This window comes from Numenius arquata, chromosome 11, assembly GCF_964106895.1.
Source record: "Numenius arquata chromosome 11, bNumArq3.hap1.1, whole genome shotgun sequence".
NCBI lineage: Eukaryota > Metazoa > Chordata > Aves > Charadriiformes > Scolopacidae > Numenius > Numenius arquata.
This window is the reverse complement of record NC_133586.1, coordinates 20,366,755-20,382,749: the sequence shown is the minus strand read 5'-3', so window position 1 is coordinate 20,382,749 and position 15,995 is coordinate 20,366,755. Positions and strand designations below refer to the sequence as shown.

At 37.4% G+C, this 15,995-nt stretch overlaps 1 protein-coding gene across 1 annotated transcript in view; it reads left to right on the top strand.

Moving 5' to 3' along the window:
- The window catches only part of SCAPER (S-phase cyclin A associated protein in the ER), a 159,893-nt gene that overhangs the window by 65,110 nt on the left and 78,788 nt on the right, over positions 1 to 15,995 (top strand). The window contains exons 21-22 of the mRNA XM_074155466.1: positions 6,007 to 6,143; positions 10,344 to 10,409. Of these exons, the coding sequence (XP_074011567.1) occupies positions 6,007 to 6,143; positions 10,344 to 10,409 (203 nt within the window). The remainder of the gene's footprint in view (positions 1 to 6,006; positions 6,144 to 10,343; positions 10,410 to 15,995) is intronic.

Sequence of the window (15,995 nt, the reverse complement as noted above, 5' to 3'; positions counted from 1 at the left end):
ATTGAAGTGGACTGTATTCAACTGTATAGCATTTCAGCATTTTGTAGTATTTGCTACACTTTTCATGGAAAAATTTTGCAATTTTTTTTGTTCTGGAGTCTAAAGAACTTACTTTATTTCAGAGAATATTGATAGTAATGCTCTAATACTTGTAATATAAACATGTCATATAAGAAAAAGGGGTGTATAGAGAAAAACTTGGTTATAAGAAGTGCTTAGTCATCTAAAATTGTCAACTTCAAGATAGGAAATGAACTGGTAAGTTTTTCCTGTTTCAAGCAGTTGAATGGGGGACTAGGCAATAACCAGCAAGAATGTGACTTCATGGGTGACCTTATTAGTTTTAGCTATAATGATTCTGGCAACTGGATTTCTCCTGTAGTTTGTAGATGAGGCCCATCTGCTGCTTTTGGAAAGCTTCGGGATTCTCAGTGACTAAAAGTCAGAACAGTTGAGGATGGAGGGAGAAGAGAGGAAAAGCAAAGATGTTTTTGTGAATAATGTAATTTCTATCTCGTCTGCTATGTTGGGGTTGCAGTTTTCCATGTGCCTTTAATGTCAGGTCGTATCACCTTGCTGGTTTATGAAGCACTGAAACTTGTACAGGAAATTTATTTCAGTTCTAAAAATATCTTCAGTGTTACATAAAAATTACTAGAGGTCTATATGGCTTGATTTTTAAAGATCTCAAATGACAAGATGTGTCTTGTCTGCTGTGTCAGACTGTGATGTGTCAGACTACTATTAAATATCAAATTGTATATATTTACCAGATTACTTTTATGTTTCATAAGCTTTTTTAGCAAAAGGCAATCTCCCTCTGAGCAGCAGGTTGAGTAAGCCTCGTGAGTGTTCAAAACAACCTTTAGTTTTGGTGAATGCATGTAAATAACACCGGAGAGAAATAGCAAGAGTATTTCTACTCTAACGCATCACTGAGCCATCACCATCTGGGAATACAGAGAGGAATATATACAGGTGATCGTGAGGAAATGTATCAGCATTCAGTTCTGGTTCCCATATTTTGCAGCTGCACGTTGCAGTGTCGTACAGACCGACTGCTCTCTCTGGCACAGATTCTGCCGTCTCCGTGAAAATTGATAGCTTATTTTGCGTCACAGTTATCTCAGCTGGGCAACTTAAAGGCTGAGTTATCGAGTATGAAAAATGATGGCAGAAATCTGATCCGTAACGACCATCACAGCTGGGGCTATTTCAGTCCTGAGATAAAAAGCATTGTGTTAGCAGTGTTGTTGGGTTTGTCCTACGTGAGTCTTTTGTCATATGTAAGTGTTTAAAACAAAGCTTTTGAGAAATTGTGCAGCTCAAATGGAGATCGCCGGTATAGCAACTGAAACTGCAATGAAAAGGGTTGGTAGCTGTGAATACAGACCTTAATAACAGAAGCTTTAATTAGAAAAGAGCCTTTACTTACTAATGCTTTGCGTTTATAATGGCCTAACATCTCCAAAGATCTGATGGGTTACTAATATCTGAGGATTTGGGTGAATATCAGTCAGAATCTATCCAGCGTAACACAGAATCAGGCCAGTAATGCCCCTTCGCATTGTCATAAAAACAAACCCCAGGATGCCTCTTTGGAGAGGGGAACATTAGTCTTAATAATTCCTACTGCATTTAGCATTTACTTATATAAAAATAATAATAAGAAAAAGTAAAAGGCTTTCAGGAAGAGGTGACTAGATTACCCAGTTACTTACCTTTATTAGAAATCTAAAAAACTGAAATTCAGTAATTTCACTACTGCTTAAATCAAAGCATTCAGAAGATGAAACAAGTTGACTGTCTAAACACTGCACCAATCACTGACTTTGGTACATTTATCAGCCATTGTTTGTGTGGCAACCCCCGGCAGTGCAAGTAAAATTACTCAGGAATTGAATAATTTGAAGGATTGAACAGGGTGACTCAGTGGATTTAAAAACCTATATTTTTTTCGGATAACTAGTAGGAGCTTAATAAAACTTGGGAATAGCTATTTTAAGGGTGCTGTGCATACCGTAGCAACAGCTCTCTTTGGGTGTCACTTGTCATTCAATACTGAGCTCTTGGTTCTACTTGTTTCACACCTGAGTGGTGTCGATCTGCTGCTGTGCTAATCCTGCGCTTTCATCTCTGCCTTCAAAAAGTGACTCTTTTTGTGACATGGGGTGTTATTACTCAACTCCTGCTTTAATGAGCCGTGTGTATGAAGCCTGATATTAATCCAAACTGCCACACGTGAAAGCTGAGAACTCTGAGAAACATCATTCACGAAGGTGCTCGAGTTCATGTGAACAAAATGGTTTGAAACCATCCTGTGTGCTATTGACAGCACGACCTCTTCTGGCCCTCACGGGCTGGGAGATGAATGTGCTTGTTGAACCCTGGAGCTCTCTTGAAGTCATCTGCCACACCACAGATAGGATTAGGAGAAGAGAGATGAGTATCTGCTAAGGGGAATACAAGGCTTTGTCTCACTTGTTCCTGCCGAGCAGAACCCTGCTGCCCTGTGTGCAGTTGCGGTCACACGACGGGAGGACAGGAGGCTGCCGGCACCTGGATGGAGATGGTCTGCTCCTTCCGTAAGGTGGTGTCTGTTCCAAAGTGCAGCGTGACCTTCATTTTGCGCTGCTGTCGCTTGGAAGATTATAGTAAGCAGTTTGAAGATCTCCTGAACCAAAAAACCAGTTTCAGTGTTGAAGATGTAGAACTATAGTAGCAGTCAGAGTTAGTTTGGTATATTACTAGTGCTCATCTCACTCATAAGACATGAGGTAAACTAATGCTAAATTACAGTGCTGGGGTGTACAAGTTCAGCTGGGATGTAATTATCAAATCCCATCGAAATAATTCTTTTTTCTTTTTTTTTTTTTTAATAACTGAGCATCCCAAAATGTCACTGTTTAAGTACCCTGAAGCTTGGTAGCAAAGCAGAAATAACGTCATAGTATGTTCTCAGGAGGGCCTTTCTGAACATTGAAGAACTCAAAACCATAGGTTTCCCGTGAAGTTATAGCCTTATGGTCAGGTTTCTCTTTTTTTTTTAAAAAAAAAAGAAAGTTTAAGGGAAAAGCTATTTTTTGGTGGGATAAGCTATTTTTTAGTGGGTGTTGAGGGATACATCTCTCTGAGGAGACAAAAATAAACTGGGATTTCATAACCAACACTGGGATGGTTTATGTTCTGGTGCTACTGCAGATTGGTTAAGAACTAACTCATCAGAAACTGGGATATTTTGCTGGTCTTGTACTACTAAATCGTGCTCAAAGGGGTCAGCCTTTTGAGATACCTTAAGAAGGTTTTCCTTTAAGCATTTCTTGCTAAAATTAAATGGATACTATTAAGGGAGGGGGGGAAATGCTTACAAAAGCCGTTAGAATTAGGTTACAAATGGGTATAGCAATATCCATGGTTTGAACCACTTGGACCAACACATTAAGGAAAAAAGCTCAGGTGTCCCGAGAGTTACCCGGTGTGGACAGTGTAGCAAAGTTAAAGTCAGCGGTGCTTTTAGAATTTGCTTAGATAATTATGCTTGATTTCTTGTGTCTGATATTAATTCAGTATTCATTTTGCATTCATATGATTTAAGATAGAAATTTCAATTACTATTTTGACCAAATATATATTGCTAGGTTATATCATACAGCAATGCTTTACAAAAACTAAATGGTCTTTTTCCAGGAAATTTCACAGAGATTTATTTTGTTTTCAACAGGCATACAATTTTCCTGAATAAGTGAACGAAAATATAGGTTATTTTCTGGAAAATATTGTCTATAAATTTTTTAACACTTCACCTTTGAATTTTAAGGATACTTACTAAAAAGAAAGGAGTAACCACATCTGATTGTGGCACTGATAATTTGCCGGAATAAATTATCCTAATAAGCAATGGTGACCTACACTTCATGATGTGTTCAGTATTCTGTAAGAAAACAAATATAAGCCTCAGTATATTAAAAATGAGGTAAATACATTCTAATATCTGGCATTAAACTGTTTGTTGATTGTTATTTGTAAAAATGTACAATTGGTAGTTGCACAAGCAGCCGTAATGCAATATGGAGATACGGTGTCCACTTGCTGCATCGAGGTGTTTGTGAAAGATTTCAATAGTGTGAATGTCTCTGTTAGGCTTTTGTTATCATAGAAGGACTTCCCAGTGTCACACAGAACATCAGATTACATGTATTTTTCAACAGAAGTAGGCTAATGGTGGGCATTGCAGTGGTTTAAGTGCCTCACTTTTAAAACTGTGTTGATTAAATTTGTGTAAGTTTCTTGCACTGACAAGAAAGGGTCTGAAATACTCTCAATAGAGTTCAGAAGAGGTTAAATTCAGTAAAATTAATTAATAAAATTTTGGCCAAGAAGGGCAACAGCATCCTGGCCTGTGTCAGGAACAGCGTGGTGAGTAGGACTCGGGAGGTGATTGTCCCCCTGTACTGGGCACTGGTGAGGCCCCACCTCGAGTGCTGTGTCCAGTTTTGGGCCTCTTCCCACAAAAAAGACATTGAGGTGCTGGAGCGTGTCCAGAGAAGGGCAGCAGAGCTGGTGAGGGGTCTGGAGCACAAATCTTATGAGGAGAGGCTGAGGGAGCTGGGGGTGTTCAGCCTGGAGAAAAGGAGGCTGAGGAGAGACCTTACTGCTCTCTACAACTCCCTGAAAGGAGGGTGTAGCCAGGGGGGGTCGGTCTCTTCTCCCAAGTCACAGGCAATGGGACAAGAGGAAATGGCCTCAAGTTGCGCCAGGGGAGGTTCAGATTGGATATTAGGAAAAATTTTTCCACTGAAAGGGTTATTAAGCCTTGGAATGGGCTGCCCAGGGAAGTGGTTGAGGCACCATCCCTGGAGGTATTCAAAAGACGGGTTGACATAGTGCTTAGAGACATGGTTTAGTGATGGTTTTTATCAGAGTTGGGTTGATGGTTGGACTAGATGATCTTAAAGGTCCCTTTCAACCTGGACAATTCTATGATTCAGTAATGCAAAGTTAAATTGAAAAATAAGTTTAAAAGGGACACTGGAGTATAAATCCTTGGTTGTTGAAATCAAGTAGTCAGCAGTTTAGCAGTTGTGGGGTTCTTGGCAGTTTGTTTGGTTTTGGTTTTTTGGGTGGATTTGTTTGCACGTGTAGTTTCTGGGTAGTCCGGTGGTCATTGAAATTGTCACAAGCACCTACATTGATAGCACAGGTCAGTCACAATTGAGAACAGCTTTAGGGCAATAGCTTTATTGGTCATTCATCTCTAAACAATAAATATTTAAGTGTAGACCTTGCCTGTATTGCGGTAGTCTATACTTTCACTGAAAGTATCTCTGAAGAAACAGGAAATTTTTTGTAACATTGTTTTAAAAATCTTGAAACAAATAATTGCTTTAAAATCACATGGTATAGTCACAATCCCTTTTCTTGCATGCCATTATATAAAAACTGCACTATTTCGTAATGAAAGCATTCCTTCTGTGGGCAATTGAGATTTTACCAATCTTTTACTTCAATGCAAATCTGTTAATGTGAGAGGAAAAGTCAAGAAATGGTAACATTGTAAGTAGTAATTAGTTTCAATGTATTTTAACAAAAGTTAAGACAAGTTTAGATTATCATGAAGAGTTGAAGTCATAAACTAGAATGAGTATGTTTAATATAATGAGTGATGTTGGTTGAGCAGGGCATTGGTTTCGTGTAGCTGCAAAAGGCAGCTTGGAGAAAAGAGAGGATGTCAACTTGGAATTCATACTTGTTAAGTAACAGCTCTTGAAAATGAGGGACAACATTTATTCTCCTTTACTTCTCTCAAGAATTATTCTCCCGTATTACGAAATACCTATAACATGTTCTCTCCAGTGTGAAATAACCTCTTTCCCAAAAATTCTTCTAAAATTTTTCTTCATTTTTTAACCTTTTGTTAAATATTTACCCCTGTTGTTTCCTGGGAAGAAAATCTATAATGTCTATCACATACTGTGACATGAAATATTATTTCAATATTTTCTGCAGGAGCACCTGTCATTAAAAAAGTACATTGTGGATATTGTGATTGAGAGTTCTGTTCCTGTGGAACCATTAAAAGATGGAGAGGAGAAACAAAAAACTAAAAAGAAAGCCAAAAAGCTAAAGGCACGGATGAACTCCAGGTAGTACAAATTTCTTCTTAATTTTTTTTGTTAAGTTTTGTTCTAAACTTTACCTTTTGTCCTTTAGCATGAGTGCAGTGAAAGGCTGAAAAAAAATTTAAAAATTATTTGCTTTGGGAGTGTCTTGAAAATAACACTGATGAGCCTAATTTATGGCCACTTTCTCTGATTGAGAAAGAAAACTGAATATCGATCTGGAGCCCTTGGTTTCACCTGTTAAGAGCTTTTCTCATAATTGGATGCCAGTGCCCTGCCAAAACTGTAGCCTCTTGTAGCATACAATAGCATGTTTAAATTTGTGTAAACCATGCTTATTTTTCTTTCTGGCTATTGATTTTTAAATGAAGTATCAAAGAAAATCAATAGTAATCAACAAATAGAAGTCAGCCTGCTGTAGTGTCAAATCCCATGACAAATTTAATCATTTTTTGTTGCCTGTCACAACAAAAAGAAAGTTAAAAATATCTTAAAATGGAAAGTGAGTTGTCAGACCTGCAATTTGTTATTAGTCTAAAAAGTGACATCTGCAAATCAGTATGATATGCAGGACATCATTATATCATGAACTGGCAGTGTCAGTCTTTATAGCTGAATAGTCCCCAGCTGAGGTTAATACTTAACTGAATATTGTAACATTTTTGCATTTATCTCTAGAAGTACTTCTCAGACAGTGCAAATCATAGTTACATATTTTCTCTGCCTTGTTTTTAAGCAAGAAGGGTTACAAATAAGAGAAAAACACCTTAATGGATTTTTAGAGCTACAGTAAAAATTAGATGCTTTATTAACTCATAATAGTGCTAATAATGGCACATTAGTGTTCAAAACCACAATACTTTTACAGTCTATTGCTGTTTCTGATTGTTTTCCTCTTTGGATGAGCAAATCCATTATCTGAATAGTACATGAGAACACACTGTTGAAACTGGATAACATACTCCTCCAGGTTTCTGATTGCTCAAGATGCAGTGTTAGTAATATTACCTGTTGATTTAATGCAGTTATTGGGTCCAATTTTAATTCTTTCTCAAGAGCTGCTTCTGTTGAATTTGTCAAAGATTTGTCAGACCTAGGAATACAAGCTCAGATAATAATTTGTTATTGGCACTGATAGTTGAAAAACTTTTTCAGAATGTTTTGAGTTCTCATGTGTCAGCCTGTTGGGTGAGTCAGCATATTCATCATCAAAAATTATAATTAAAAGAGTAATAAAGGGGCATGGTTTTAAAAGGTGATATACTGTTGAAAAATACAGTGAAAGTTTCAAAATCTAAGGGGAGTTATATTGGCAAGACATGAAATTCATGTTCATTAAGCTTGTTTTTAGTTTTAAAGAGTGACTAAACTTTTAAATGAGATTACTGTCCTTGAAGATAACTGAGACTTAAATTGAAGTTTTCACCATGCGTTCTCTAATATTAACGTAAAAGACTTACTAATAAAAATGTACAGTAGCAGTATGAAGCAAGGGTTGTTCCATGGAATTTCAAACAAAAAAATTGATGAGGGGGAAAAAAAATCCATTTGGGAAATTAATTTTTAGCATGGAAGTCTTGCCAGTCTCCTGCAGTTACTATAATTGACACTTGAGTAATAGTAATGGGCATTGTAATGACAAATACTGCCTGGACGGTCCTGCATCTAAGCTTATTACTGGTAAGGTGGGGAGGTTTTCCATGTTCAGAAAATGAAAGAGGATTACCTTAAGTTATGTGGCTAAAGCAATTTAAGCAATAACCTCAGAATTAAAATATGACATACAAAATGAAATAATTTAGGTAATATCTACCATGTTTGCCCAACAGTCTGGACAGTACTGATGTACTTTAGACCACCAGTTGGCTGGAATTTCACTGCTCAAAATCAACTCAAAACTTAGGTGGAATATATAGTTAAAGTAACTTAATTATTAATTTATTGAGGATGGTTTGAAGGTGAAGAGCATTTGATGTCAATAATTCACAGTTTCACAGGTGTTACCAGATTATCTACAAACCATGTTTTAATACATATTTGCAACTATTCCTCTTCTCTAGAAAAAGAAATAGCTATAACAAATCCACTTATTCCTAAAGACTTGAAATTATATTTAAATTTGAAAAAAAAAAGTAACTGCATCCAAATAGATTCCTGTTGCGCTCCTGAGTTTCTAGATCTTAAATCACTATTACAATATCAAAGCAATGAAGGGCAAAGGTGAACGAGGGGACAAATTTTGATCAATGAGTTATTAGATATGTTGAGAAGTTTTGTTAGTCTTATTAATTATATTTATAACCCTAAGCCATTAAACTGGTGCTATAGCAACAACTGATATATAGCTAAGTAAATTATCTCAGGTTAAACATGTATGTGCTGCTAGCAGAAGAATACTGCGGTACCCGCATAGCAAACGGAGGCTTGATGAAACCTCCAGCAGCAGAGGTGCAGTTTCCAGCTGGGAAGTATGTCCAGTTGAGGGATGCTTTGCAATGGGCTTAAAGCGCTCCAGTCATCTTCATTTAGCAACAGATATTTTAGGTGATTATTCATGTTTGACTGACTCGTCTGTACAAAACTCCGAGCTGAAAATGTGTTGTTTCTGGCGAAGAGGCAGGAAAGAAGGCAAAAGGTTAATAAAGGAATCTCACCTTCATGTTTAATACTAAATTCAGTTGTGATTAATAGCTTTATTAATGATCCACAAATCAGAGCTAGTGGTAATGTAACAATATTTGCGTGTACCATAAGTTGTATAGGTTAAGCAAGCCAAGGGAAAATTTGGGTCGCTTTGGAAAGCTTGGTCCACTTGGCTGAACAGAAAATATAATGAAACATTTAGTGTATGTGTCTGAGAGAAATAACAGGAATTAAATCAATACTAAACCATTTTTTTGCAGTGCAGCAGTGAACCACGTTTCCCATTGGAAGATACTGTCAAAATCTTAGATTTGGAAAAAACAATTGGACATCTGTAAAGTTGGCAAGAATGTCAGCTGACAGCAGCTAATATTCAGAATACCCTTAAAATTAATAGGAAACACCATTTTTATGGATGAAAGCTGCCCTGAGGCATTTCTTTTTCCTACTGCTGTCCTGAGGCGCTTTTGGCACTTTCCTCTAGGGTTTTTTATGGCTGATCTTGGTAGAGAGAGACAGGTCACATACCTGGTGGCAGGTTTAGTCCAATGTGCCAGTTAAGTTTCTTTCAGGTGTGTGTATGTTTTTTTTGGAAGAATTTACCAAGCCACGAATGATGTTGTCCCTCGTTCATCAGAGAACACAGCCTCAGGAGGCTTGAACAGCGGATGTCCTGAAGTCCCTAGAAATCCATGTTGTGTCTGTGACGTCTTCATTTCAGAATCAAAATCAAAAGAGCGATTTTAATGGATTAAATTTTTTTAACAGCTAAATTCTCTTACTGCCTGTTGGATGTTTCTTCATCTCAGGACTCTGTCTGAGAATTGAGTTTTTCTGCATCACCGTAGTGTCTAGACTAGTTTTACTTTGTGTGTGTATATCATTATAAGAGATTACAGGATTACCACTGCGCGTCCTGGTCTGGGTGATGAGCTGGTGATGATTGCCACCTTTTTGGCACAGGCTGGCTGGACTCAAAACAAGCAGTAGGAAAAAAACCTCCTGTCTCCCTCTTCCTACTTTTTGGCATGTGACCAGTATAAATAATACTTTTAAGGGACTAAAGAGGTTTGTGTTTCTATTTCCAGCAGTAAAACACTCATTCGTGGAGGTATTTACTTCTATGTTTTATGCCCAACAAGGTTGATTATGTTACAATAGTCATTCATTACATAAAAAATACTCCTGAACCTGTAAATATAACAAATTATTTATATGTTAATTACAATCTCCGTGATGTAGCAATCTTCTGATCTGCACTGCATGTCTAAATAACTAATATTTTCATCAGATGAATGTGGTAGTTTTATAATAAACAGTAGGTTACTGCAGTTGTGTATATATCGCTTGTACCATTTTCTACCATTTGGAAAGTCAACTTAAATACACCATTTGTGCACTGATATTATTCTCAAGCAGTAATGTTAATCATAAATGGGTAATGGCTAATAGTTAAGCATCAGTATGGGTTATGACTTTTTCTATGAAATAGTTCTAACCTTTGGGTTTTTTTCTATCTTCCTGGTCTTATATTGTATATTTTAGGCAACAGTCAATAATAATGAATATTTTCTCCTTCAGGGCAAAGGAATATGAGAGTTTGATGGAAGCAAAAAATGCTGTCTCTGATTCCCCGTTTAAAGCCAAGTAAGCATTTAACTTTATATATTTTAGATATACCTTTCTCCCCCCCCCCCCCCCCCGGGTTTGTAGCAGAAGTGCTTCTGACATTTCTGGTGGAGCAGGTGTGGTAAGGTTCCCACTCAATATGAGGCATATTGCCATCTTCAGTTACAGAGCAGTTTCTAATACAAAAGGTCAGACTCTATAAATGCAATTTTTTCTGAAAGCACTGTGTATCTTAAAACATGTAAAATGCAATAGTGAGGAGAACATACGCTCATCCTTTCCTTACCTGGAAGCAAGAAAGTTCCAGCTTTGTACTTCAAGACTGATGGTGAAAATTCAGCACTGGAGTTTTGGGACAGGAAATGTTATGTTTGGCCTCCATTTGGTCAGAAACAAGGGTTCCTATCGTGAAAGCACAGCTTTGAGGCATTGAGCCTTTTAAAGAATAGACTTTTTTATTGTCTAGGGTAAGACACAGGTGGAAACAGTGGATGGTGAGATTAAAGCAAGACCTAGTATTGCTGACATATTCCTCCTCCTTAGTTTGAAGATGAAAATTGTTCAGCTTTTGCTTTCTGATTCCATTGAAACAGGTTGGCAAAAGATGCAGAATATTTGGATTTCCAAAAAGCTTTTGACAAGGTTTCTAACCAAAGCTTTTGAAAGAAACTATATAGTTGTAGTATCAGAAAATTAGTTGAAAAACTGAAAAGAAATGGAGTATATGATCAGACCTTGCAGAATTGCGAGGTTACCAGTAGAGTTCTGTAGTCCAATGACATTCAACATTCTCACAAGCGACTTGGAAAAAGAGGGTAAGCAGTGAGGTGACACAGTTTGATGGTGATGATGCAAAGATATTCAGGATAGTAGGGACAAAAACTGGTACTGAACAATAGTTTTGAAGAGAGTTGAGTGACTCTGCAGTAAAATGACAGGTGAAATCCCGTGTATGTTAAGTGCTACACAATGGAGGGGGAAGGCAGAGCTCAATTATATCTTCACAAAGAAAGTGTGGGCTTTGAACTTACAGCAGTGGTAGGTAAGTTCCAAGAAAATGTCAGACCGTTACTCTTAGCAGGTAAAGGAAAACCTTTGTTAAAATTTTTTAGAGGGGAGCAAAACCAGAATGTCATTATGTACAAATGCCTGTGTCATCTACATCTTTTGAATACTATGTGCAGATCTGGTTCTTCATCTCAGAAAGGATATGCTAGAATTGTTACAAATTCAGAGAAGGCAGGAAAGGAAATCAGCAATAATTTCTGATAGAACTTCTGTATTAGAGATTAAGTAAACTAGTACTTCTCATTCTGGAGAGAAATCTGATAATGGGAGGAAGGTGTAATAGGGATATGTTACAGAGATCTACAAGATCATAAATCGCATGGACAAATGGCGTGGGTGTTGGTTGGTGGTTGTCCTTCCTTGTACCAGAATGGGGGAGCACAGAATGAAGATGGAACCAGGTTCAAAAGAAACCAAAGACAGTGATTCTCCATGCGGTGTGTGGTAGGTGCATGGAGCTCATTGACAAAAATCACCCACAAGCTAGAAGTTGACATGCATTACTGCAGTTCATTCCTGCATCCAGCCCAAGAGATTCCTAAACTGAAAACGGTGACAAGAAAGGGATTATTAAAGAGTATTATTATATTCTTGTCCTTTTCTTAGTGTTCCTGAGACACCCATTTACAGTTCAAAGTTAAACGGGCTAGTGGGCAGACAGCGTGCCTTTCTTACAGTTGTGCTGTGGCAGGTCAGTCAAGAGGCTGTGGTATCTCAGCAGCTGGATTCAAATACCTTCGTCCTAAAACTGCAGCTGCTTTCCAGGTTGGGGATATTTGTCTTCAGACTGAGGTAGTAACCTGTAACATATCCTGTATGTTTTGTGGTTACTTCTATCACTCCAAAATTGTTGATAGACTTGAAGGTGGCATTTTTCACCAGTTGATTGTTCAGATCCTTGTTGTTAGGGTTCCTGGGTTGGATGTATAACTAGCCTGGATGCCTTACCTTTCACAGAGTCTTTTCAGTAGTTTGAAAACCTGCTGCTGAACCTCAGTATGTATTTTAAAATAATAAAAATCCATCACTGAGGTTTGACATAAGAAAATGAAACATCTCCAGTAGATGGCACACCTGCATAAACACATTGGGGAAGAAGGTTCTGTTGTTGGCTTCGTTTCTTAATAATCAGCACTTCAATTTTCAAGATTAGTTTCATGCCAGATGAAGACTTTTAGATTTGTAGCTCCTGTATTTTGCTTTTCTTTGCTATCAGCAAATAAAAAATTAGGGTCTAGTTGTCAGAAAGTAGAAATGTGGGGCGTTTGAGTGACTCTGAAAATACTGATAAGCTGTAGTGCTTCCACTGTAGTTTCTTTCTGACTTGTGATTATTGGTGATGTGCTTTGGTCAGTTGTGTCTCAGTGGCAGTGCAACAGAAGCTCAGATTGATGATCTTATTGTATTTTTTGTAATCTCTTGACTGATCCCAAATTTACCATTTTAATTTCTCTTTATTTCATTAAATGCCACTGTGCTTTCCAGCAGAATCTTCTGTTCCATTTGCTTTCTTATTCTCCTCCTTTATAGCCTTGTTAGGGCTATAAAGTGGCCATCTACACAGTGGCCATCACATCAGTTCACACCCTTTATGTGTGAACTGATGTGATGGCCACTGTGTAGCTGGCTTTCATTACAGATCTGGGACATGCCTTTTGCAGTCTTTGTGTAGAAATCTAGTGATCTAGCAGATCCTTACATTGAAATTTTTAGAACATAGTTTCAGATATCATAGTTATTGCTATTTCCAGAGTGATACAACTTTTTACCTACTGTCAGGGCTCAAATGTTTGCAGGCTTCTTTGATATTGAAGGGATTGCAATGGGAGCTCAAGTATTAACTGACTTTTTAAGAAGAAAGAGAGGACTGTCTGTGAGTCAACCAGAAGTCCAGTTTATTTCTATTAAAATTTCTTTACACAGTCCATTAAAAAATTGAAGAAAACAGGGAAGGGTAGTTTTATCTCTCCCTTTAAAGTAAAGAACATGAAATTTCTTGAGGCAAGAATTTTAGCCCGGATCATATCTGTTTACGTGGAAAAACACATTCTTAGTACAGGAAAATTAATAGAAAAACACCTTTGGAACAGAACTAGGTGCAGGATCCTACTTAACCAAGAACGGTAGGAAGAGGAATCAGCTGAAAGAAACGAACAGTAGTAGATCTTCACTGAAATACTATTACATTGAGAAGCTATGAAAATAGAGTATTGCCTTTTTAGCCAGAACGCAGTGTACTGTACTATGAGCTGATATTAACGGCTACTGTACCTGGCTGAGAGACAGCAAACTCTTGCCAAAACTAGGAGTCTTAACAGCTACCCCACACACGCTCTCGGGAGATCTGCAAAGTTATTGAGAAAAGTCAAGTCTCAGAATGAAGTGGGTAAAACCTGAGAGTGCTGTGTTCTTTGTGTCAAAACAAAGGCCAGTACTTTTTGTTTATTCCAAAGGAAGGTTTGAGGTATTCAGGTTGGAGTGGAACTATGCTAATGAACAGAAATACTTTTTGGCTTAGTGGGCTGTGGAATTTAAAAATTAAAAGAGGTTTTTTTTTTAAATTCCATGTAAAATGTGACACAATTGGTAGATTTATTAATTTGCTTAACAGCAGCAAATGTGTTTTAGAATTAAATCATTAAATATAACTTTCTCCTGTGCTTCCTTGCTTATGTCACGTTTCTTTACTCCCTCCTCTCCTCTCAAATTGATTGTGTCTTTGCAAACAACTAAAACCATTTATGGAATGCAATTTCTTATCTGATTTTAGTTCTTAGTCATGTTGTCAGTTGTTACAGAAGAAAGACAGAACCCAGAATTAGTCTTTGGCAGGTAAAAAGCCTTTTTAGATCACCTTTAAGATTAAGCCACCTTAATATTCTGAGACCACTGATTTCCTGCTGCAGCTGATGGATTGTTTCAGTAGTTCTTGTTAGTTCATGGTTTGCAGATTTATAAAACCTTTTGCACTAAGGAAGCGCTGATCCAAGTGCTTTCTAAGCTTGACATTGGTAATACACTAATACCAATAAGCAGACAGGGTTTATTCTGCTTTGATAGACGTGGTATGTATGCCTTTTTTGGTTTTAGAGTACTGACTCCCTTTCCTGAGTGGGATTGTGAAAGGGTCTAAGTAGTTTTATTGTAGAAACAGGAGTTTTAGATGTCTGTAACACTTTTTTTTTTTTTTTTTTTTTTAGTATCTATTTAAAAAAGTGTCCCGTATTTGGTGGGGAGGTGGCTGGGTGTAATTCCAACTAGTGCCTTATTTGTTAGGTATTTTGCTCTCTGAACTCTTTCATGTGAAGGAAGAGGACTACGGATGTTCTCACCTGGGAGCAGCCAGGCTCTTGCTCCATGGCCTCTCTCCACTCTGCATTAACTGGTTGGTCACTGGCGGCACTTAGGTCTTTTTATAAATGCTGGTGGACTCTTGATGGATTTGTACTATTAATTCATATTCCCTGGGAACTGATCTGTATATAATTATTTAGTGTGCAGTCTGTTAAGTCAGCCTGTCAAAAGGTGTGTGGGTGATGGCTCTTTCTGTTTGCAGCATTCTCGGGTGTCCGTCAGAGCACATTTTTAAAAGGGAAGGAAAACGTATTCACAAAATGATAAGTGTTATTTACATCTACCTAGTATCTTCAAAGGCCGTATGTTTCAGTGTTAAAGCAATCTGCAAGTAGCAAAGTGTAATTGTCAGCCTCTAACACAAGCAGGGAAAGTAAGGAAGTGAAAGATTGCCTTATGCCTAAAGGGGGTTAGCAGGATTGCAGAAAAAACCCACATAACCCTCTAATCTAATACTTTTAACTAGCCTCTCCTCATGCAAGAAGGAATTGTTTTTCACGTGTTCTTTGTTTACTTACCATTTTTTTAAAACTATATAAAAGGACATTTCAGATGGTATGGAAATGAGAACCACTATTATCCTGAAAAAGGACTGCAGCACAAAAAGAGGAGAGTTAGGGAATGAAAAATTGTTTCCTGTAAGAGTCTGCTGGAGAAAAGATGGGAATGTTGTGTGAAGTTTGTTCTTGCAGAGGCCCCAAGCTAAATGCCTTTAATAATAGAGTTCTTTCTTATTTCCCTTATGGTGTATCAGTGCATTCACAAGACAAGTTGATCTTCTAGGTTTTCTTGGTGGTGTAGGTTAGGTTCCAGTTAGGCCAGTTGTAAGATATACCAAAATACTGATTACTGTGAAAAAATCAGACAATCTCTGAAGCTGGAAGTATTTCTGCAAAATTGAGTTTCCAAACAGTTATGTGAACTATATATAGAAGAGCTGAAGTGTAAATAAAATAAAATTTGATTAAACTTTAAAAAAAAAGGATTAATACCTGTTTTATGACTGGGTGGATGGTAGATTTCATCTTCAGAGAATGGCTAGAGCATTCTTACAGGAATTCAAATAAATAAATTCAATAAATAATCTTTGTAGGGATTTTTCAGCTAGCCTCCGTTTCAAAAACTAAAGAAGGTGTGTGGGGCTGCCGATTTAGACGTTTCATATCTATGAGTGTCAAGATG